Source organism: Nymphalis io, chromosome 21 (genome assembly GCF_905147045.1).
Source record: "Nymphalis io chromosome 21, ilAglIoxx1.1, whole genome shotgun sequence".
Lineage (NCBI taxonomy): Eukaryota > Metazoa > Arthropoda > Insecta > Lepidoptera > Nymphalidae > Nymphalis > Nymphalis io.
Window position 1 is genome coordinate 8,507,848 of NC_065908.1, and position 25,592 is coordinate 8,533,439.

Here is a 25,592-nt window from a genome sequence, read left to right on the forward strand (position 1 = left end):
ATCTATCCAGAAACAAAAAAACCTTATACAATAAATCTAATAAAAATTACAGCAATCTCTTGAAAGACTTTAATATGGATAGCCTCTCTGTACGCAGACAATTATTAGATCTCTCTTTCCTATTTAAGATAATTCGTAACGAGATCGACTGTACTTACTTACTTGAAAAGATATACTATCGTATTCCAAGGCGCAATGTTCGTAGTTTTCTGGGCACTTTTGATGTCAGAATATCAAAAACGAAATTAGGATGTAATGCACCAATGCCTAGATCATCACGGTTGTACAATGGTTTTTGTCAAGATCTAGATATTTTTAATGACTCTGCCATGATTTATCGTAGACGGGCGCTAGAATTGTTGAGAGATGCAAATAAATAATAAATAATGTTATCTTAATTTTATTTTGTATTAATTAGTATATTTTTAGTAATTTTTTTGTAACGTAAACTTTGCATGAATTTAATGAATTATTTAATTTTAATTTGTACCTATATCAATTTCAAACTATTTGTGTTATTAATTTTAATTTTATTAAGTGCATGTTTATTTTTTTATGATCTTTAATTTGTACCAATTTGGACTTTTTTTTTTTTAATCTTTCTACTCATGTTGCTATAATTATGTGTTAATGTATTTTTAAAACAAATATTGTAATTGTTGTGGCTACTTTAAAAAGCTTCATATTAGTTAGCTATTTTCACTAAATTGTTTTACATTTGTCATTAAAACATGTAGTAGCTACTAGTGGTCCTTAAAATAAATAAATAAAAAAATAAAATTAAATTAAAGTCTGGTTTATAAATTATTATTATAAAATTGATATTAGTGATATTTTATATTATGTAATTTTATGTATATTCGATTGGAACGGACGCGGCATTAATATAAATGGCCAACACAATACACATCTGCGATTTGCCGACGACATTTTCATCATGGCGGAGACTCTGCAGAATTTTGGAAGAGATGCTAAACAGTCTGAGCGATTCTTCAAGACAAGTAGGTCTCGGGATGAACATAGAAAAGACCAAAATTATGGCAAACCGACATGTATCTCTGAGACCAGTGATCGTAAATGGCTCTCCACTTGAAGTTGTGCAGGAATATATCTACCTGGGCCAAACTATACAACTTTGAGAAGGAGGCTAAAAGAAGAATACGTTTGGGCCGGGCGGCATTCGGGAGGTTACGTCATATTTTTGAATCGTCGATCCCACAGTCGCTTAAGACCAGGGTCTTCAATCAGTGCGTCCTACCTGTAATGACTTACGGTGCCGAAACGTGGACACTTACCGTAGGACTGGTCCACAAATTTTGGGTCGCTCAGTGAGCAATGGAACGCGCGATGCTTGGGATTTCTCTGGTAGATAGAATCCGGAAAAAGGACATTTTTGTAATTAGTCGATTTGATTGTACTCGTAGATTGCATTGTATTTTTGTCTCTTTCTGTTGTCTTTTTTACACGCATACTCTAACATTTGTACTATTTTTAAGTGGAAACTTTATTGGTTAATGATTTAGTAATAATTCCTTAATTCTATGTAATAACACACTATATGTTTCCCAAATATAAATAAAATAAAAATAAAAATTCGCCAGAGAACTAAAGGCACCGACATCGCGCGTAGAATTAGCTCGCTGAAGTGGAAGTGGGCTGGTCATGTGTTAGAGTGGAGACCACGCTTAGGCAAACGTAGTATAGGACGCCCTGTGACAAGATGGGCCGATGATTTAAAAAAGGTGGCAGGTTCGGGATGGATGCGGACTGCCCAAGATCGGGATGGTTGGCGTTCTATGGGGGAGGCTTTCGTCCAGGAGTGGACGGCAAAGGCTGAAAAAAAAATTATATATATGCTTAATTCTATACAATGGGTAAAAAAGTTAAAAAGTTAAAATTATCTGTGCTGAATGCTCAATAAATTAAATACAGGAAGAGACGAATTATCACACACTATAAAATATTTTGATCCAGACATAATTTCTATCACGGAAACATGGCTATCTGAGAATGTCAAGCTAAAAAATTACAATATCCCAGGCTATAATTTTTTTCATGAACCACGATCAGGTTCGCAATCTAGAGGAGGAGGAGTAGGCGCATATATACGTTCAAATTTGAGAGTAAAAGTATTGCCAGTAGATTCTTCGGCACTTGAGCAACAGTGGTTTGAAATTAAGATTACAAGATGCATAATTGCTGTAAGAGTCATCTACCGACCTCCCAAATTTAGTTTTAGTACATTTTTATCTGCGCTAGATGACAATCTATCATTTTTAACACCAAAATATGAATACGTATTTGTAACTGGTGACATGAACATTAATTTAAATTCGCATGGATATACTTTATGATATGCATAAACTTATACTGCACTGAATGTAGCGTTTGTGTTGGCAGCATATGTACAAGGCAGGCATGGGCGATACAAATCGTATATAGATACAATATCTATGTATCGGTACAAAATCTAATATCTAGATCCACTGATATCGTTTCTGTATAATCTGTATACGGTATTGTTTTGTATTGTTATGGTACTAAATCTAATATCTAGATATCGAAGCGCACGCACAGTATTTATAATATTCGGATATCCACCGATATCGGTCTTGTATACTCTGCATACGGTATATCCGATATCGAATATCGTTGTAAATTTGTAAATATCAATTGTCAAACGAGTAGGCGCGAACGTGAGTAGGAATGTTAGTGAAATATCGATATATCGAACTTTTTATTTAGAAATATCTATATTTAGTACTATTTATTATTATTATGTTTATTATAATTATGTAATATTTTTGAACGATATATCGATAGTTTATATTGAAGTATAAATATTAAAGTTTTTTATATTTTTTAAATAAGTTTTTATTAGAATTAATCTTTTAGTGTCTAATAATCGCAGTAGTCGACCCGCCGAACATATAATACAACAAGTATTTTGAAAATCTCACTGAAAAATATTGGTACACATAATTGTCTTATTTACATTAAAAAGTATAAATTTGGAAATTATAGTACAATAATTGCGTCACAGCTATTTTTGAGTATATTTGTAATATGGTTTTTTATTATGTGACGTCTGGTAACACTATCACCTAGCTCAATAACAAATAGCTATTTATAAATACGACTCACGTTTAGGTTATCTGTCGATATTTTTTAAAATATCGGATATTCGATATCATTTTTTTCAAAATTTTAGGTGTTTTTCGTAACTCATGTATTTTTTCTTGTTTAGGTAGATGCATATAATAATTTATGATGTGTGTAAAATAATGTACATATTGTATTGAACATTTCAAGGAAATTAGGTATTAATTTGACTGTCCCTTATTCGAAGTTTATTAAATGAGATAGGCACTTGGTTTCCCGCTTGTCATTTTGACTTATTTCCTTCCTTTTACCTCTCCTTCCTTTTTACGTCACTTCCACTTGGCAGTATCGGCGGTCTTTGGGATATCGCCGATTATGACACTCATTGGCGTTTTAGATTCCCGCCGAGTCGGACGCGTCCAAGTTGCTATTCCGACTCCTATATCATTTGTAAGTTCGAGCTTAACGCTAAGCTAGAAGATTGTTTATGTGAGTACTCATTATTTCTTAAAATATTTATATTTTTGACTTTATAATTATTTGATTTGGTAGCTTTGCTAAGTTTTTAAATCGTAACATTTAGAAACGTTATAATTTGCAAACTACCAACATAATTTGTATTAACGTTTTACGTTCGATAAATGTTTTTTATACTTTTATTTTGAATATTATCATACTACCCACATATTTAAAATATCGATTTATATATTAAAATTACACAGATTGTCTATATTTTCAAAAGATTTTGGTTTTATTATTTTATCTTTATGTTAGTAAGTTTTTTATGTTTAGTATGGATAATATGGTGCTCTCTGAAGCGCCAAATAAACGGCGAGAAGAGTCGACGAGTCGAGACGAGAAAGTAACCGTTTATATGAAGAGGTTCTTGATGACAAATCTGAAAAATTGTGTGATTACCATTTTACCCTTTCGTTTGAAACAAAATTAAAAGAACCGTCGATTCCTAAAGCGTCGGTTGCCTTTTTACAAGTGCTTAGTGACCATCAACATTTAGATAAAAATAACTGGTCTGATGTCAGATATGCGGAAGCTCAGAAAATGTACAATTCCTCGCCGGGTTTTACTGACCTTGAAGTTAATGACGAAATAAATGCATACGAAACCCCACGACATCTTACTTCTGCTGATAAGACTTTTGCAGCCTTAACTATGTGCGTCTTTAAGCAAATAGAAGCTTTACAAAATGGTTTACGGGACCTACTTGCCTGGACGAGAAACTGCGATCCTTTAAGCTATGACGAGTTACATCAAAAGGTGAGCACACTGTGCTCTTCCGGCGACTTTCATAAAAGTTCGTCAGATCTGCTACAAATTATTTGTGGTCATCGTGCTGAAGTAATACAAATGAGACGCGATGCGATCATAAAACACGTGAAGGATGCTACCATCAAATCTAATCTCCGCAAAGTGCCACCGACATCTACCAACCTTTTTAATCAAGAAAAGTTTACTACAATTTTAGAACGGGTTGGCGGTGTAAAGAAATGCTTTTGGCCCGCCCAGAAAGCAAATATGACTTCTGCCTCGCAGGCAAAAATAAAAAAGTCGCACGGCCCCTCGCAGGGGTTCATTCCACGAAATAAACCCTCACAGGGCTTTTCACGTGTGTATAACCGCAATTACCCACATACTTTTTACTCTCATAATAACCCACCGCCGCAAGGTGGTTATTATCCAGGCTATGTGCCTCAATTAAATTGGGTCGCACCGAATAACCGTTATTTTCAAAGTAACTTTAAGGGAAATTCCTTTCACCAGAAATCGAAACAGCTCGTTCAAAATAACGCTGGACGAAAACGAATCTTGCCACCGTCCCCTCAAAATAGAGAGAATAAAAGACGGAAATTCTGACTCAGGTCGATTCAAAGCGGGCCGTTTGGCGCAGTATCAGGACCAGTGGAAAAGTCTTGGAGCTCCAGCTTTCATTCTAAAAATAATAACAGGGTATCGCATACCCTTCAGCCGAAAACTACCTCTTGCATATCCCAGTGTCTTCGAAACAAAATTACATGTGGCAGAGTCTACCAATATGACAATAATTATCAACAAAATGAAAGAACAGGCTGTATTAAAACGGGCAGTAACTTCTCCAAGTTTCCTTTCTTCAATGTTCCTTGTCCCCAAAAACGATGGCTCGTACCGTCCAATACTCAATTTGAAAGCATTAAACCGGTATGTCTTAGCTCACTATTTCAAGCTGATAAATGTTCAGCGTATACCAGATTTTCTGCAGCCAAAAGATTGGTTGTACAAAATAGACCTGTCGCAGGCCTACTTCCATATACCCATATCTCGCAGCTACAGACGATTTCTGCGTCTCTATTATCGCAACGAACTCCTGGAGATGACATGTTTACCTTTCGGCCTGAGTACGGCTCCACAAACGTTTGCGGCAATATCGAATTGGATAACTCAGTTTCTCAGGGAGAAAGGTGTAAGAATTATCGTCTTCTTAGACGAGTTTTTGATAGTCAATCAAAACAAACACATTCTGCAAGGCCATGTAAAAATAGTGAGTTTTTCTGGAAAAACTAGGATGGATAATAAATTACGAAAAATCGTCCAGGAATCCAGAGAAAAGCTTAGTATTTCTGGGGGTACTCTGGAATCCTTGGACAAACAGGAAAAGCTTACCAGCAAACAAATTCCCTGCCCTTTTATCAGCATTAAGCCAAATGTTGTTAGAACAACGAACAAATCTCAAAGACCTTCAGAGTCTTATCGGAATTCTCAATTTCGCAAGTTTTGGTGTACCGAGGGGCAGGCTAAATTATCGCGAGCTTATAAGATTCTTGAACCGTATTCTAAAAATGCATCCCAAGATGGTTCACGTTATCCCACCAGCTGTGTCGGACAATCTGCTGTGGTGGCTTCAAAATTGCAGGCGGACGACACCTATACACCTCTAACCTCCCTCTCATTTTCTCACTACCGATGCCCCCGATATTGCTTGGGGAGCCCGCCTGAACAACCTGTCACTCACCGGTCCATGGCTAGAAGTGAAGCGACATCTCCACTGCAACCTAAAAGAAATGTTGGTAATACTCAAACTATTGCAAGAACAATGTCAATTATTGAAACGCAGAACCGTTCTAATTCAGTCCGACAACAAGTCAGTGATAGCGCATCTTCGACACGAGGGAGGGACAAAATCAGTGTCTCTAATGAATTCGACATATCAGATTTTTCAAATTCTAGATTTTCATCAAATACAAGTGAAAGTGTTTCACATTCCCGGAATCTACAACAGTCATGCCGACCACCTGTCGAGGCTTCGAGCGAGACCAGAGTGGCACCTGACACGGGATTGCACGAACAGGATTTTTTCCAAATGGGGAATTCCATTGATAGACCTGTTCGCCTCAAGTCGAGCTCATGTAGTGACGAATTTTGTATCGTTGGATCAAAACGACGAACAAGTATTGTTTCACGACGCGTTCTCCCGATCTTGGACGTTCAGCCTAGCTTGGGTTTTTCCACCACCATTTCTGATCCCCAAGGTACTTTGTCATCTCAACCGGGCGCATGGAGTCTACCTTATTGTAGTTCCACGATGGAACCGAGTATTTTGGCGTCCGGATATCAAGGCGCGTGCACTAGCGAGCCCATTCACAATTCATCGCCTGAAAGAAGTTCTCGTAGACATGACCACGGGATTGCCTCCCCCAAAGGTATTCGAAATGACTCTAGAGGTCTGGAAATGTGGGGGTGATCTAGGACATTGAAAGGATGAAATACTAACCAATTAAAACTGCTACAAGAATCCTGGTGCCCGTCAACCCGTAAAGTTTAGAGTATTGCATGGAAAAGATGGATTTCGTGGTGTGTATCACACAAAATAAATTAATCTAGACCAAGAGCTAGCGATTTTGCTAGGTTTTTATCAGACCTCCATTTAGTTTACAAATTATCGTATAGTTCTGTATTGTTGCACAAATCAGTGATTTCTACCTTGTGCGATCCAGATATGTCTGGTCAGCTTGGCTCCCATGTACTAATAAAACACATTTTGAGATCAATAGCATTACGTAATCCTATTAGGCATGTAAAGGACTCAGTTTGGGATATTGATGACTTAGTCTTTCATTTGGAGAGCTATAGTATAGATAGAAATAATGTATTCCAAGTGCAAAGGCATACAACTGCACTTCTACTGCTTTGTTCGGGAATAAGAATCCATGACTTGACCCTGCTTAAGGTTGATTCCGATAGCCGCATTTTCGAAGATGACTCTGTAATATTTTTGCCAGCATTTGGTTCAAAAACTGACTCCATTGACTACAGGCAGTCAGGTTGGAAGTTTTTAGCTAATAATGAAAAGTAGAAAGTACCCCGTTCATTGAATTAAATTGACGAAGTCTCTTCTTGAAGGTCGAAGAAGTTTAGCTAAATCATTAAACCTTTTCATTAACATAAGAGGAGAGCCTAGAGCTGCATCGCGAACATTAATGGCTGGTTGGATCAAGTCTTTGTTGGTGGATGCTGGTATATTAGCTACTCCCGGTAGTATTAGATCTGCTGTTGCCTCTAAAAATTGGTTTAACAATCGATCGCTTGACGAAATTCTGGCCAGAGGAAACTGGCGTTCACAAAATACTTTTACAATGTATTATATGAGATTAATTAAGCCGATTCATAATACGAATAGTAATTTTCGATAAATTCAACTGTAGGCAAAAAAGACAAGGACTCTTCAGGCATTTTACAGATATTTTTAAAAGTCAAATTAGATCAAAAGAGATACGAGTCATTACTCTTTCGACAACCGTTAAAAGAGATGTATAAACGAAGAAATGAACTTTTAAATACGCTGGCATTACTCATTTTGTATTCTATATTGGTATTAAATAAATAAATAGAAAAACATCGCTATTACGCAGTCAGTCATAAGCCTGAAAAAAGTATGAAGGAAAGTTCATTTCACTGATTTTCAAATTCGGAACTGCAACATATCTATTAATAAACAAATATTTACTTATTTAACCATGTCATTATCAATAACAAAAATAAACCAATACATAATATATGCGATAAACACAAATATTTATTAATATTAATCTGATATCATCTGGTACGGATTCGATTTCCGAGTACCATAGACTCGATACAATATCTAGATATTAAAATATATAGATACGATATCCGATATTCAAAACCGATATCTAGATACGATACGATATCGCTTCAAAGCGATATTACACATGCCTAGTACAAGGCGTAGACTGAAAAGCAGCCTAGCTGAGACTACGACCTTTTCACCAAATTATGATATTGTTAACTCTTTTTTTATGGTTTTGTACCTTAATTTTTTTGTCTTTGTTTCTTTTTGGTGAATAAAGTTATTTATTATTATTATTATACGCCTGACCGTATTTCGCGCTGCCTCCCGCCAAAAGCGTATTACTTTTTAAAACCAATCTGACAGCTTGACGTATGGCGTTCGGAAAGTTTGACTTTTCTGCTTATAATATATATATATAAGTGAATAACCAATTTATATATATAATAGCATAATTTATATACATTAAAGCATTAAATAAATACAAATAAAAATTAAAAATAGTGTACAAGTCGTGACCGCGTGGAATGGTGACAAGAATGCTAGAAGTAATTCCCCTCTGAATCGCAATTCCGATTCTCGAGCGAAAACTTTGACGAGACGGTGAGAATATTGAATATTCATTATAGGTAATGAAAATGTATACTGTTGAAGTTAACTGTTTAGTTATTGTCTTGGGTAAAGAAATATATCGAATCTTTATATTTATATGCGTTATCTTATTGTAGTATTTTAGAATAAAAAAATGAGCTCGATGTAAATCGTTTCATTTCTCAGACACGAATGAAAGTAAATTTCAAATAATTCTTTCTAAAATCAAAATATTTTTTTTTATAATGATCGCGTTACAAATACCATACTTAAGTAATACCAAGTATGACATTATTTAGTTAAAAAAATATGTTTAATTCTTTGAAAAAAAAAACATTGTCTATGAGAAAATCATATATGAAAGGGCTTAAAGGATAGTGTTAGGACCAGAAGCGAACGGACCTAATAAGATAGGCTTTAATGTGGTTTCTTTATCTGCTCATAAAATAATTTGTTCAGGGCCTCCGAGCCGACTTGGATGACTGCCAGCAACGCCAACAGCGAGCGGTTCCGAGCTGCGGGCGCTCGTGCAAGCTCCGCCCGGGTACAAGTTCGTGGGCGCAGATGTCGACTCGCAGGTACGGGTACTCTCGCTCCAGCGAATTTATCTTGATGGTCGGTCTTAAAAAAATAATTTTAATTTGAGCAATAAATTATTTAAAAACTAAACATAAGTCATAAAATCTACTCTACTACCTCTAATTTAAACATGGAATAATAATTTTCTGTTACTCATGATCGTCGAGGCTTCGTGACAGATTTTTTTTTTAAATTGGGTAGGCGGACGAGCGTGTGGGCTACCTGAAGGTAAGTGGTCACCAACGCCCATAGACGCTGGCATTGTAAGAAATGTTAACCATCGCTTACATCGCCAGTACGCCACCAACCTCGGGAACTAAGATGTTATGTTCCTTGTGCATGTAATTCCACTGGCTCAATCACCCTTCAAACCGGTATACCAATACCGAGTACTGCTGTTTTGTGGTAGAATATCTGATGAGTGGGTGGTACATACCCAGACGAGCTCGCACAAAGCCCTACCACCGGTATAAATGTGTAACAAAATAATAATTTTCTTTGAATTGGCACTGAATAAGATCTAAAATCGTGGCGTGACTTTCCCCCGGCAGGAGCTGTGGATCGCGGCGCTGCTGGGCGACAGCGCGTCCGGCGTGTGCGGCGGCAGCGCGTTCGGCTGGGCCGTGCTCGCGGGCGACAAGCGCCGCGCCACCGACCTGCACGCGCTCACCGCGCGCGCCGCCGCCGTGCGCCGCGACCACGCCAAGGTCATCAACTACGCGCGCATCTACGGTCAGCGTTGCCCACCTCTGGCGCCATCTTGAACCGCCCTCCGCTCTTCCCTGATCGTTGAATTGAAATAAATAGAAAATACGGCAAGCGGCATTAAACTTGAAATCAACCAGATTAAATTTAAAAAGAGATTCCTCTAAAAAAATTTCACCCTGAAAAACACCTAATAAATGTTGCCCCTGAGAATACCCCATTTCGTCTGACTTACTAGGAGGAAATCCTCACGTTGACGACACTATCTACGGTCGGCTCCCGCCGGCCGCGCTCGCCCGCCGCGTCACTGACGACCTCGCCTGTTGCAGGCGCCGGACAAAATTCCGCCGAGCGCTTGCTGAAGCAGTTCAACCCGACGATGACGATATCCGAGGCGAAGAGTAAGGCGGCCAAAATGTTTTCCACCACGAAGGGGAGGCGAGTTTATCGACTCAAGGAAAAGTTTTCGGAAGGTTTTATCGATGAGGAGCTGGGAGATCGGGTACGATGATTTTGTGGCCCTTATCACAATAAGGCTAGCGCCATGGACCGTAAAATGACCGACACTTGTTACACATAGTTAGATAATTAATAATACCTGCCGTCTCCATGTGAGACGACCTTTGTTGTCCCTCGGGATACATTGTCCTTAGGGATACAGTACGATCTCTTAAGTGGAATCGAACTTAAACTGAACTAAAAACACTACAACGAATTTAAAAGTTCATTAATATATATTTAACAAATAAAAAAAAAAATACTATAATAATAATAATTTTTAATTTTTAGCCATTAGAAATGTCGGCACACCAAGCGATGCGTCTCGCTAAGTTCAGCGGCAAAAAGGTTGACAAAATGTTTGAACGCCCTGTGTGGGTCGGCGGCACTGAATCGCAAATGTTCAATAAACTAGAGGAAATTGCAGGTAAGGAATATAATATGTGACTTGAAATATAGCGCGGGAGTGAAATAAAGAATAATAAAATTTTAATTTTTGCACCGATAATTTATATATTTTTAATTTCAGAAAAGTATTATAAAAATATTTGATCGATATTATAGGGTTTATTGGGGTTCGTGATATGTCTTGAGGTAATCTAAATTCAAATTATATTAAATAACGGTTTATAATTTGAAATATTTCTAATTGAATAGACTCTGAAGCTCCAGCAACGGCGTTAGAAGGCAGGTTGTCTAGATCGCTGGAACAAGCTGGTGGACGCTGGGGAGGCACTCGTCTCAACTGGGCCGTGCAGAGTGCTGCCGCTGATTTCTTGCACCTCATGCTAGTCAGCATGGCACACCTCGCTCCAAGAGCCAGGTATTTATTAATCTACCTAATGTTATAAATGTAAGTATGTATGTCTTAACATTGCAATTTTAAATTTTGGTTACTTGTTTTGTAGACAAATTTGAATCAAATCGATTTATAAAGTAACAAAAGTAATAGCAAATATTACTTAATATCTTTAAATATATCATTACTAAATATATTTATAAACTTGAGTACATAAATGTTTTACAGATTCTGTTTAAGTTTTCACGACGAAGTATATATTTAGTACTGGACGAACACAGATATGAAACAGCTTTAGCTCTACAGATAACTAATCTCTTCACACGAGCATTTTGTTCTCAAAGGTATTTTTTTTTATTTACTAATAGTAATCTGATGATAAAAGCTTTAGCGGTCTACACTACCATTGTAAAGAGTATAATATACAAATTACATTAACATATATAGTTAACTGTGGAATCTAAATCTGAGTATCTACAATGGACCATCGAGAGCGCTCTACTAGCGCTGTGGTGGCTGTACTAGCCTTTATTGCGCTGGGTAATTATGTAAAAGTTCAAGAAGAATTGTTGATTTGGCGTTACCTATCGCGATTAGCCTGAATTAAGTATTAAATAAATTAATACCCTTTACTTTTTTAGGGTGGGTATACATGATTTACCAATGTCAGTAGCTTTCTTCACATCAGTAGAAGTAGATCAAGTATTAAGAAAAGAAGCTAATCTATGTTGTACCACACCTTCAAATCCCCATGGCTTGGAAAAGGGTTATGGAATACCAGATGGAGAATCGCTAACTATTTTTGATGTTCTTGAAAAGTATAAATAAAATTAATAATCCCATTATCTTTGTTTCTTTTTAAATGTATTTTATCATATTTATAGGCTGAAAAATGAACTTCCATGACTGGGAAATGCTAATAAAAAAATTGTCAATGTTGATATTACATGTCAAAAATGACAATGACATTTATTAACTATAAAGTTAGGTTTTATAGTTTACGAGACCCGTTTATAATTTATATTTCTACGTTGATTATATTATTTATATATTAAAAAATTGTGTTAAATATGTCGAAAGTAACGAAAAGGAAGCATGTAATGAATGAAGCTTTGTGGGACGATTATGAGTTGCCGAAAGCAAATCAAAGTATTGTCAAAGTTTTGAAAAGTAGAGGAAACAATCTTCATGAGGTATATTACAAACAAACCTTATTACTTTTATTTATTTTCATTATGTTTTGATTCTTTTTAATTTGATTCAATCCCATTTACTATAGGTCACTACTCCTGCCGGTGAAGAATATTTAGTATCAATGCCTACTAAGTTTCGAAAAAATATATGGGTAAAACGTGGAAGCTACATCCTAGTCGAACCAATAACAGAGGGAGACAAAGTAAAAGCGGAAATAGTAAAAATTATGAAGAAGGACTCTATAAAATATTACAAAGAAAACAATTTGTGGCCTAAAGCATTTGATGACAATAGAAAACAAGATGAAGCACTTAGTGAGGATAATTTGTTTGTAAACACAAATAGGGTTCAGATGACTCAGTATTGCAGTGAAACAGACTCTAGTGACTCTAGTGACTCTAGTGATGATAGTGATAGCAATAGTGAGATAGAAAATAGTAGCAAATAAATAAATATACACTACTCTGTCAGTTTCTTTTAATTACCTTTTTAATGCTGTGTTTGGACTCTGTATAGCTGTATAGTGACAATGGATTTTATTTTATTTAACATAATTATAAGAATAATAAAATAGGAATTTGTTTGTTCTTTTTGATCAATTTTTTTTAAATATTTTATAGTTACAATTAATAAGACCTTAAGCATTTAATGAATTAGGTAACTTTAAAAAAAAAAAACAAGCAGTATGGGTACCTTATGTTTATTTTACTTACATATTAAAAAAAAAACAAATTACATTTTTAAATATTTTATTAATTCAAGAGATAATTTTTCTAAAGCCTAGGATTTAAATATAAGCATAATTTAAGAAGTGGAATATATTGTACAGGTACGATCACTTACTAATTATTATGTAATAAGTCAAAATTATTTAATATCGGCTTCTACATCATCCGTCATAATATAATCATAAATAGTTTTTATTAACTCAACCGATTTCAGTTTGGCCCATCCCTCTGTCTTAGTAATGAGCTTAGCTTGGCCATCCTTTATGAATTCCAAAGTCAATTGCTTTAGAATTTTAGCTGAGTGCAAATCTACCAGCTGTAAAGTTTCAATAGCATTCTCTACTGTTAACTTTTTATGTAATGCTTCCTCACACAAGCATTTTAATCTACTTAGTTCATAGAAATCAGCAGCTGCCAGCAATTTTTCAGGTATATGTTCAACTCTTGGAGCCTTATAACTGTATATAAATGTCAAAACTTTCGTAAGTACTTCAGCCTCTAGTGGAGATTCTACAATATTTGTGTGGCACTCTGTAGTGTTGTGTTCAAAGTGAGCCTTCCAAAACCACACTCCTACTAGCGAGTACTGCCTTGTGGACTTTGTATTCATTCCCCTCTGCAGATTTCATTGTGATATCAGAGAACAAACCATTATTTAACAGATTCTCAAAGTCATTACTCAGTTGAGCTTCAGGAACATTAGAATGGTCTACTTTAATATCCCTATATCCCTGCCATGACATACGGTGCCGAAACGTGGACACTAACTGCGGGACTAGTCCACAAATTCAAAGTCGCTCAGCGTGCTATAGAGCGAGCTATGCTCGGAGTATCTTTGAAGGATAAGATCAGAAATGAGATTATCCGGAAAAGAACCGGAGTCACCGACATAGCTTGCAAAATTAGCAGGCTGAAGTGGCAGTGGGCTGGTCACGTATGTCGTAGGACCGATGGCCGTTGGAGCAGACGAGTCCTAGAGTGGAGACCGCGAATCGGCAAGCGCAGCGTAGGGCGCCCTCCAGCCAGGTGGACCGACGACCTTAAGAAGGTGGCGGGCACCAACTGGATGCGGAAGGCGGAGGACAGGGAGCTTTGGCGCACCTTGGGAGAGGCCTATGTTCAGCAGTGGACAACGATTGGCTGTTGATTGACTTTAATATCATTTGTCACAATAAATTGAAATTTCAATCTGAGGCTACCGTCACTCAAAAGAAATATGTCACGACCATCAAAACTCGCAATATCTCTTTTGAATAATGTAGCTAAATATTGCCATTTGTTAGCCTGAACTGTGCGATACTCCTTTATAACTATTGAACGCTTTTCAAATCTTTTTAAGCAAATAGTTAGTATTGATTTCAAAAAAACTGGGTTAGGCGATAAGTAACAGATTTCAGTTATATCATTGTCTCGTCCTAAAAATTGCATCTTCAAGCGAAATCGTGAATACATAGAATCTGCGCATGGATCTTTTGGTTTCTCGGTTCGAAACTCTCTCGCCGTTTTATTTTCAAGTAAATTGACAAAATTTGGTACAGTCCATATGATTGTATTAATCTTCGTTTGCCCTTCATTGCGAGTCGTATAATTTAAATTTGATATATTGCTTCTTATTACTTGGATTTTGTTTAATAAATCTAGTTTAGTTGCGCTTTAATTATTTTTAATAATTTAATAAAGCTTTTCGCCGCAAACATGTAACGAACAATAGTCCAATAACATGAAAAGAGAAAAATAGCAAACTGTAAAAATTAATAATGATAAATCAATACTGTGTTTACAAAGCTATTTGTCCTATACCTACTTGGTGCAATATTTGTAAGTATATGGACTGAAGAAACGTAACTACAGCCCTTTGTTTTTCATTATTTTTATAAGTTTTTTATTGATATATGTCTTATAAAGTTAGTTATTCTGAGCCTTTTCACTTTCACTATGTAGGGCTTGTGTAATGAAAGAGTAAAGTTAAACAAACTTTCGTTTTACATATTCTAAGATAAAGATTTGCTAATAACTCTGCTATGTTATCTACTACAAACAGTTCTTGTTAATTTATTTATTTTCTTGTTAATTTTTTTATTCATAACCAGTTTTTCCTATACTTTCCTTACTTCACATACGTTGTTAGTAGCCTATGTCGTAAAAGCTGCGCGATTTTCCTGTCAATAATTCTGAGCAATCTTTGTATATAAATTCCTGTTCTAGTAATTGGTAATTACTAGTATTAGTAAGCTTGTCTTTGATGAAAATTACACCCGAGGCAGAAAACCACACCAAGTCACATTATCATTATTTGGATAGATTAAAGTATCGCTTTAGTATATATTATAAACAAAACGACGAGACGAAACGAAACGAGTTGACGAGCCGGTAGGCGTGGTCGGTAGATATTTGCCTTTCACAGGCAGACATTTGTGTGCATGCACATATCTGTTTGTCCTAAGTCTGGGTGTAATTATATATATAAGTATGTATTTACAAAAGAAAAGTAGTATATGTAGTATATCAGTTGTCTGTTTTCCATAGCACAAGCTCTGTACAAGCTTAATTTGGGATCAGATGGCCGTGTGTGAAAAATGTCCCAGGATATTATTATTATATTATTATTATTATAACACAAAATTAATTTTATTACATTTATTGGAAAAATATAAGAACTATTGACTTAATACTTTTATTAAAGTCTGGTTTATAAATTATTATTATAAAATTGATATTAGTGATATTTTATATTATGTAATTTTATGTATATTCGATTGGAACGGACGCGGCATTAATGTAAATGGCCAACACATTACACATCTGCGATTTGCCGACGACATTTTCATCATGGCGGAGACTCTGCAGAATTTTGGAAGAGATGCTAAACAGTCTGAGCGATTCTTCAAGACAAGTACGTCTCGGGATGAACATAGAAAAGACCAAAATTATGGCAAACCGACATGTATCCCCGAGACCAGTGATCGTAAATGGCTCTCCACTTGAAGTTGTGCAGGAATATATCTACCTGGGCCAAACTATACAACTTTGAGAAGGAGGCTAAAAGAAGAATACGTTTGGGCCGGGCGGCATTCGGGAGGTTACGTCATATTTTTGAATCGTCGATTCCACAGTCGCTTAAGACCAGGGTCTTCAATCAGTGCGTCCTACCTGTAATGACTTACGGTGCCGAAACGTGGACACTTACCGTAGGACTGGTCCACAAATTTTGGGTCGCTCAGTGAGCAATGGAACGCGCGATGCTTGGGATTTCTCTGGTAGATAGAATCCGAAAAAAAAGGACATTCGCCAAAGAACTAAAGGCACCGACATCGCGCGTAGAATTAGCTCGCTGAAGTGGAAGTGGGCTGGTCATGTGTTAGAGTGGAGACCACGCTTAGGCAAACGTAGTGTAGGACGCCCTGTGACAAAATGGGCCGATGATTTAAAAAAGGTGGCAGGTTCGGGATGGATGCGGACTGCCCAAGATCGGGATGGTTGGCGTTCTATGGGGGAGGCTTTCGTCCAGGAGTGGACGGCAAAAGGCTGAAAAAAAAATATATATATATGCTTAATTCTATACAATGGGTAAAAAAGTTAAAATTATCTGTGCTGAATGCTCAATAAACTAAATACAGGAAGAGACGAATTATCACACACTATAAAATATTTTGATCCAGACATAATTTCTATCACGGAAACATGGCTATCTGAGAATGTCAAGCTAAAAAATTACAATATCCCAGGCTATAATTTTTTTCATGAACCACGATCAGGTTCGCAATCTAGAGGAGGAGGAGTAGGCGCATATATACGTTCAAATTTGAGAGTAAAAGTATTGCCAGTAGATTCTTCGGCACTTGAGCAACAGTGGTTTGAAATTAAGATTACAAGATGCATAATTGCTGTAGGAGTCATCTACCGACCTCCCAAATTTAGTTTTAGCACATTTTTATCTGCGCTAGATGACAATCTATCATTTTTAACACCAAAATATGAATACGTATTTGTAACTGGTGACATAAACATTGATTTAAATTCGCATGGATATACTTTATGATATGCATAAACTTATACTGCACTGAATGTAGCGTTTGTGTTGGCAGCATATGTACAAGGTAGGCATGGGCGATACAAATCGTATATAGATACAATATCTATGTATCGGTACAAAATCTAATATCTAGATCCACTGATATCGTTTCTGTATAATCTGTATACGGTATTGTTATGGTACTAAATCTAATATCTAGATATCGAAGCGCACGCACAGTATTTATAATATTCGGATATCCACCGATATCGGTCTTGTATACTCTGCATACGGTATATCCGATATCGAATATCGTTGTAAATTTGTAAATATCAATTGTCAAACGAGTAGGCGCGAACGCGAGTAGGAATGTTAGTGAAATATCTATATATCGAACTTATTATTTAGAAATATCTATATTTAGTACTATTTATTATTATTATGTTTATTATAATTATGTAATATTTTTGAACGACATATCGATAGTTTATATTGAACTATAAATATTAAAGTTTTTTATATTTTTTAAATAAGTTTTTATTAGAATTAATCTTTTAGTGTCTAATAATCGCAGTAGTCGACCCGCCGAACACATATTACAACAAGTATTTTTAAAATCTCACTGAAAAATATTGGTACACATAATTGTCTTATTTACATTAAAAAGTATAAATTTGGAAATTATAGTACAATAATTGCGTCACAGTTATTTTTGAGTTTATTTGTAATATGGTTTTTTATTATGTGACGTCTGGTAACACTATCACCTAGCTCAATAACAAATAGCTATTTATAAATACGACTCACGTTTAGGTTATCTGTTGATATTTTTTAAAATATCGGATATTCGATATCATTTTTTTCAAAATTTTAGGTGTTTTTCGTAACTCATGTATTTTTTCTTGTTTAGGTAGATGTATATAATAATTTATGATGTGTGTAAAATAATGTACATATTGTATTGAACAATTCAAGGAAATGAGGAATACCTCATTTATCAAATTAATAAATTTGACTGTCCCTTATTCGAAGTTTATTAAATGAGATAGGCACTTGGTTTCCCGCTTGTCATTTTGACTTATTTTCTTCCTTTTACCTCTCCTTCCTTTTTACGTCACTTCCACTTGGCAGTATCGGCGGTCTTTGGGATATCGCCGATTATGACACTCATTGGCGTTTTAGATTCCCGCCGAGTCGGACGCGTCCAAGTTGCTATTCCGACTCCTATATCATTTGTAAGTTCGAGCTTAACGCTAAGCTAGAAGATTGTTTATGTGAGTACTCATTATTTCTTAAAATATTTATATTTTTACTTTATAATTATTTGATTTGGTAGCTTTGCTAAGTTTTTAAATCGTAACATTTAGAAACGTTATAATTTGCAAACTACCAACATAATTTGTATTAACGTTTTACGTTCGATAAATGTTTTTTATACTTTTATTTTGAATATTATCATACTACCCACATATTTAAAATATCGATTTATATATTAAAATTACACAGATTGTCTATATTTTCAAAAGATTTTGGTTTTATTATTTTATCTTTATGTTAATAAGTTTTTTATGTTTAGTATGGATAATATCGTGCTCTCTGAAGCGCCAAATAAACGGCGAGAAGAGTCGCCGAGTTCAGGTTCGAGTAGTAGTTCATCGAGTAGCAGTAGCTCGTTATCGAGTGCTCCAATGCGTAAACATCGTAAAAAGAAAAAGAGCGGCAAACGGTTGGCGCGTATGAACAAAAAACTGTCTGAAGAAGTCCGTTGGCTTCGCGGAAAGGTTGCAAGTCGGGAAGAACAAAGTCATGTAAGTACAATTTTAATAACGATGATATCATGTCACTTATGGCAAGTGAAAGTAACCGTTTATATGAAGAGGTTCTTGATGACAAATCTGAAAAATAGTGTGATTACCATTTTACCCTTTCGTTTGAAACAAAATTAAAAGAACCGTCGATTCCTAAAGCGTCGGTTGCCTTTTTACAAGTGCTTAGTGACCATCAACATTTAGATAAAAATAACTGGTCTGATGTCAGTCATGCGGAAGCTCAGAAAATGTACAATTTCTCGCCGGGTTTTACTGACCTTGAAGTTAATGACGAAATAAATGCATACGAAACCCCACGGCATCTTACTTCTGCTGATAAGACTTTTGCAGCCTTAACTATGTGCGTCTTTAAGCAAATAGAAGCTTTACAAAATGGTTTACGGGACCTATTTGCCTGGGCGAGAAACTGCAATCCTTTGAGCTATGACGAATTACATCAAAAGGTGAGCACACTGTGCTCTTCCGGCGACTTTCACAAAAGTTCGTCAGATCTGCTACAAATTATTTGTGGTCATCGTGCGATCCTAAAACACGTGAAGGATGCTACCATCAAATCTAATCTCCGCAAAGTGCCACCGTCATCTACCAACCTTTTTAATCAAGAAAAGTTTACTACAATTTTAGAACGGGTTGGTGGTGTAAAGAAATGCTTTTGGCCCGCCCAGAAAGCAAATATGACTTCTGCCTCGTAGGCAGAAATAAAAAAGTCACACGGCCCCTCGCAGGGGTTCATTCCACGAAATAAACCCTCACAGGGCTTTTCACGTGTGTATAACCGCAATGACCCACATACTTTTTACTCTCATAATAACCCACCATTGCAAGGTGGTTATTATCCAGGCTATATGCCTCAATGAAATTGGATCGCACCGAATAACCGTTATTTTCAAAGTAACTTTAAGGGAAATTCCTTTCACCAGAAATCGAAACAGCTCGTTCAAAATAACGCTGGACGAAAACGAATCTTGCCACCGTCCCCTCAAAATAGAGAGAATAAAAGACGGAAATTCTGACTCAGGGCGATTCAAAGCGGGCCGTTTGGCGCAATATCAGGACCAGTGGAAAAGTCTTGGAGCTCCAGCTTTCATTCTAAAAATAATAACAGGGTATCGCATACCCTTCAGCCGAAAACCACCTCTTGCATATCCCAGTGTCTTCGAAACAAAATTACATGTGGCAGAGTCTACCAATATGACAACAATTATCAACAAAATGAAAGAAAAGGCTGTATTAAAACGGACCTGTCGTAGGCCTACTTCCATATACCCATATCTCGCAGCCACAGACGATTACTGCGTCTCTATTATCGCAACGAACTCCTGGAAATGACCTGTTTACCTTTCGGACTGAGTACGGCTCCACAAACGTTTGCGGCAATATCGAATTGGATAAGTCAGTTTCTCAGGGAAAAAGGCGTAAGAATTATCGTCTTCTTAGACGATTCTTTGATAGTCAATCAAAACAAACACATTCTGCAAGGCCATGTAAAAATAGTGAGTTTTTCTGGAAAAACTAGGATGGATAATAAATTACGAAAAATCGTCCAGGAATCCAGAGAAAAGCTTAGTATTTCTGGGGGTACTCTGGAATCCTTGGACAAACAGGAAAAGCTTACCAGCAAACAAATTCCCTGCCCTTTTATCAGCATTAAGCCAAATGTTGTCAGAACAACGAACAAATCTCAAAGACCTTCAGAGTCTTATCGAAATTCTCAATTTCGCAAGTTTTGGTGTACCGAGGGGCAGGCTAAATTATCGCGAGCTTATAAGATTCTTGAACCGTATTCTAAAAATGCATCCCAAGATGGTTCACGTTATCCCACCAGCTGTGTCGGACAATCTGCTGTGGTGGCTTCAAAATTGCAGGCGGACGACACCTATACACCTCGAACCTCCCTCTCATTTTCTCACTACCGATGCCCCCGATATTGCTTGGGGAGCCCGCCTGAACAACCTGTCACTCACCGGTCCATGGCTAGAAGTGAAGCGACATCTCCACTGCAACCTAAAAGAAATGTTGGTAATACTCAAACTATTGCAAGAACAATGTCAATTATTGAAACGCAGAACCGTTCTAATTCAGTCCGACAACAAGTCAGTGATAGCGCATCTTCGACACGAGGGAGGGACAAAATCAGTGTCTCTAATGAATTCGACATATCAGATTTTTCAAATTCTAGATTTTCATCAAATACAAGTGAAAGTGTTTCACATTCCCGGAATCTACAACAGTCATGCCGACCACCTGTCGAGGCTTCGAGCGAGACCCGAGTGGCACCTGACACGGGATTGCACGAACAGGATTTTTTCCAAATGGGGAATTCCATTGATAGACCTGTTCGCCTCAAGTCGAGCTCATGTGGTGACGAATTATGTATCGTTGGATCAAAACGACGAACAAGTATTGTTTCACGACGCGTTCTCCCGATCTTGGACGTTCAGCCTAGCTTGGGTTTTTCCACCACCATTTCTGATCCCCAAGGTACTTTGTCATCTCAACCGGGCGCATGGAGTCTACCTTATTGTAGTTCCACGATGGAACCGAGTATTTTGGCGTCCGGATATCAAGGCGCGTGCACTAGCGAGCCCATTCACAATTCATCGCCTGAAAGAAGTTCTCGTAGACATGACCACGGGATTGCCTCCCCCAAAGGTATTCGAAATGACTCTAGAGGTCTGGAAATGTTCGGGTGGTCTAGGACATTGAAAGGATGGAATACTAACCAATTAAAACTGCTACAAGAACCCTGGTGCCCGTCAACCCGTAAAGTTTACAGTATTGCATGGAAAAGATGGATTTCGTGGTGAGTATCACACAAAATAAATCAATCTAGACCAAGAGCTAGCGATTTTGCTAGGTTTTTATCAGACCTGCATTTAGTTTACAAATTATCGTATAGTTCTGTGTTGTTGCACAAATCAGTGATTTCTACCTTGTGCGATCCAGATATGTCTGGTCAGCTTGGCTCCCATGTACTAATAAAACACATTTTGAGATCAATAGCATTACGTAATCCTATTAGGCATGTAAAGGACTCAGTTTGGGATATTGACGACTTAGTCTCTCATTTGGAGAGCTATAGTATAGATAGAAATAATGTATTCCAAGTGCAAAGGCATACGACTGCACATCTACTGCTTTGTTCGGGAAAAAGAATCCATGACTTGACCCTGCTTAAGGTTGATTCCGATAGCAGCATTTTCGAAGATGACTCTGTAATATTTTGGCCAGCATTTGGTTCAAAAACTGACTCCATTGACTACAGGCAGTCAGGTTGGAAGTTTTTAGCTAATAATGAAAAGTAGAAAGTAGACCCCGTTCATTGGATTAAATTGACGAAGTCTCTTCTTGAAGGTCGAAGAAGTTTAGCTAAATCATTAAACCTTTTCATTAACATAAGAGGAGAGCCTAGAGCTGCGCATCGCGAACATTAATGGCTGGTTGGATCAAGTCTTTGTTGGTGGATGCTGGTATATTAGCTACTCCCGGTAGTATTAGATCTGCTGTTGCCTCTAAAAATTGGTTTAACAATCGATCGCTTGACGAAATTCTGGCCAGAGGAAACTGGCGTTCACAAAATACTTTTACAAAGTATTATATGAGATTAATTAAGCCGATTCATAATACGAATAGTAATTTTCGATAAATTCAACTGTAGGTAAAAAAGACAAGGACTCTTCAGGCATTTGCGATAAACACAAATATTTATTAATATTAATCTGATATCATCTGGTACTGATTCGATTTCCGAGTACCATAGACTCGATACAATATCTAGATATTAAAATATATAGATACGATATCCGATATTCAAAACCGATATCTAGATACGATACGATATCGCTTCAAAGCGATATTACCCATGCCTAGTACAAGGCGTAGACTGAAAAGCAGCCTAGCTAAGACTAGGACCTTTTCACCAAATTATGATATTGTTAACTCTTTTTTTTATGGTTTTGTACCTTAATTTTTTGTCTTTGTTTCTTTTTGGTGAATAAAGTTATTTATTATTATTATTATTATACGCCTGACCGTATTTCGCGCTGCCTCCCGCCAAAAGCGTATTACTTTTCAAAACCAATCTGACAGCTTGACGTATGACGTTCGGAAAGTTTGACTTATTCTGCTTATAATATATATATTTATATATAAGTGAATAACCAACTTATATATATAATAGCATAATTATATACATTAAAGCCTTAAATAAATACAAATAAAAATTAAAAATAGTGTACAAGTCGTGACCGCGTGGAATGGTGGCAAGAATGCTAGAAGTAATTCCCCTCTGAATCGCAATTCCGATTCTCGAGCGAAAAAAGAAACCAGCCCTCTGGTCTGGGTGGGTATAGGTAATGAAAATGTATACTGTTGAAGTTAACTGTTTAGTTATTGTCTTGGGTAAAAAAATATATCGAATCTTTATATTTATATGCGTTATCTTATTGTAGTATTTAAGAATAAAAAAATGAGCTCGATGTAAATCGTTTCATTTCTCAGACACGAATGAAAGTAAATTTCAAATAATTCTTTCTAAAATCAAAATATTTTTTTTATAATGATCGCGTTACAAATATGTATAATTCTTTGAAAAAAAAAACATTGTCTATGAGAAAATCATATATGAAAGGGCTTAAAGGATAGTGTTAGGACCAGAAGCGAACGGACCTAATACGATAGGCTTTAATGTGGTTTCTTTATCTGCTCATAAAATAATTTGTTCAGGGCCTCCGAGCCGACTTGGATGACGGCCAGCAACGCCAACAGCGAGCGTATCGGTTCCGAGCTGCGGGCGCTCGTGCAAGCTCCGCCCGGGTACAAGTTCGTGGGCGCAGATGTCGACTCGCAGGTACGGGTACTCTCGCTCCAGCGAATTTATCTTGATGGTCGGTCTTAAAAAATTAATTTTAATTTGAGCAATAAATTATTTAAAAACTATTCAATTAGTTAATTATTCAATAGGAGTACTCTGTAATCTACAGGCACAGTAGGCTTACAATCAAACATCTGAATTTTTTCAACTAATTGTTCAATATATTGTGTTTGAGCAATAGTAATAAAATCTTTGTTTACATTTATTCTCATTCCTAGATACTGTCTAACAGGACCCAAATTTTGTAGCCCTTATCCCAATAAGTCTAGCGCCATGGACGGTAAAATGACCGACACTTGTTACACATAATTACATAATTAATAATACCTGCCGTCCCCACGTGAGACGACCTTTGTTGTCCCTCGGGATACATTGTCCTTAGTGATACAGTACGATCTGTTAAGTGGAATCGAACTTAAACTGAACTAAAAACACTACAACGAATTTAAAAGTTCACTAATATATATTTAACAAATAAAAAAAAATACTATAATAATAATAATTTTTAATTTTTAGCCATTAGGAATGTCAGCACACCAAGCGATGCGTCTCGCTAAGCTCAGCGGCAAAAAGGTTGACGAAATGTTTGAGCGCCCTGTGTGGGTCGGCGGCACTGAATCGCAAATGTTCAATAAACTAGAGGAAATTGCAGTTAAGAACTATAATATGTGACTTGAAATATAGCGCGGGAGTGAAATAAAGAATAATAAAATTTTAATTTTTGCACCGATAATTTATATATTTTTAATTTTAGAAAAGTATTATAAAAATCAATCAATCAATCAATCAACAGCCAATCGTTGTCCACTGCTGAACATAGGCCTCTCCCAAGGTGCGCCAAAGCTCCCTGTCATCCGCCTTCCGCATCCAGTTGGTGCCCGCCACCTTTTTAAGGTCGTCGGTCCACCTGGCTGGAGGGCGCCCTACGCTGCGATTCGCGGTCTCCACTCTAGGACTCGTCTGCTCCAACGGCCATCGGTCCTACGACATTCGTGACCAGCCCACTGCCACTTCAGCCTGCTAATTTTGCAAGCTATGTCGGTGACTCCGGATAATCTCATTTCTGATCTTATCCTTCAAAGATACTCCGAGCATAGCTCGCTCCATAGCACGCTGAGCGACTTTGAACTGTGGACTAGTCCCGCAATTAGTGTCCACGTTTAGGCACCGTATATCATGGCAGGTAAGACGCATTGGTTGAAGACTTTCGTCTTCAAACATTGCGGTATAGACGACTTGAGGACTTGACGAAAGTTGCCAAATGCTGCCCATCCCAAGCGAATTCTTCGATCGGCTTCCTTCTCGAAGTTGTTCCTACCGACTTGTATTATCTGTCCTAGGTAGGTATATTCACTATTTTTTTTATAGAATAGGAAGGTGGACGAGCATATGGACCACCTGATGGTAAGTGGTCACCAAACGCCCTTAGACATTGGCATTGTAAGAAATGTCAACCATCGCTTATAGCCAATGCGCCACCAACCTTGGGAACTAAGATTTTATGTCCCTTGTGCCTGTAACGTATATCGGTCCCGGCACGACATGCCTATTGAACATGACCTTGGTCTTGTCCAAGTTCATACCGAGACCGACACACCGGGA

The 25,592-nt window shown here is 37.0% G+C and overlaps 3 protein-coding genes across 3 annotated transcripts in view; all 3 read left to right on the top strand.

The window, feature by feature from the left end:
- Window positions 1-24,662, top strand: part of LOC126776687 (DNA polymerase subunit gamma-1, mitochondrial-like) — a 78,575-nt gene extending 53,913 nt beyond the window's left edge. Inside the window, exon 8 of the mRNA XM_050499309.1 lies at window positions 24,564-24,662. Within this exon, the coding sequence (XP_050355266.1) occupies window positions 24,564-24,662 (99 nt within the window). The remainder of the gene's footprint in view (window positions 1-24,563) is intronic.
- LOC126776924 (probable RNA-binding protein EIF1AD) overlaps window positions 1-25,592 on the top strand; it is a 58,619-nt gene that overhangs the window by 28,630 nt on the left and 4,397 nt on the right. The gene's annotated exons all lie outside the window — the stretch shown is intronic.
- Window positions 12,359-13,010, top strand: LOC126776927 (probable RNA-binding protein EIF1AD). Its single transcript, XM_050499795.1, has 3 exons — window positions 12,359-12,547; window positions 12,634-12,862; window positions 12,926-13,010. The coding sequence occupies exons 1-3, from the start codon at window positions 12,425-12,427 to the stop codon at window positions 12,994-12,996; spliced, it is 423 nt and encodes a 140-aa protein (XP_050355752.1). The 5' UTR covers window positions 12,359-12,424; the 3' UTR covers window positions 12,997-13,010.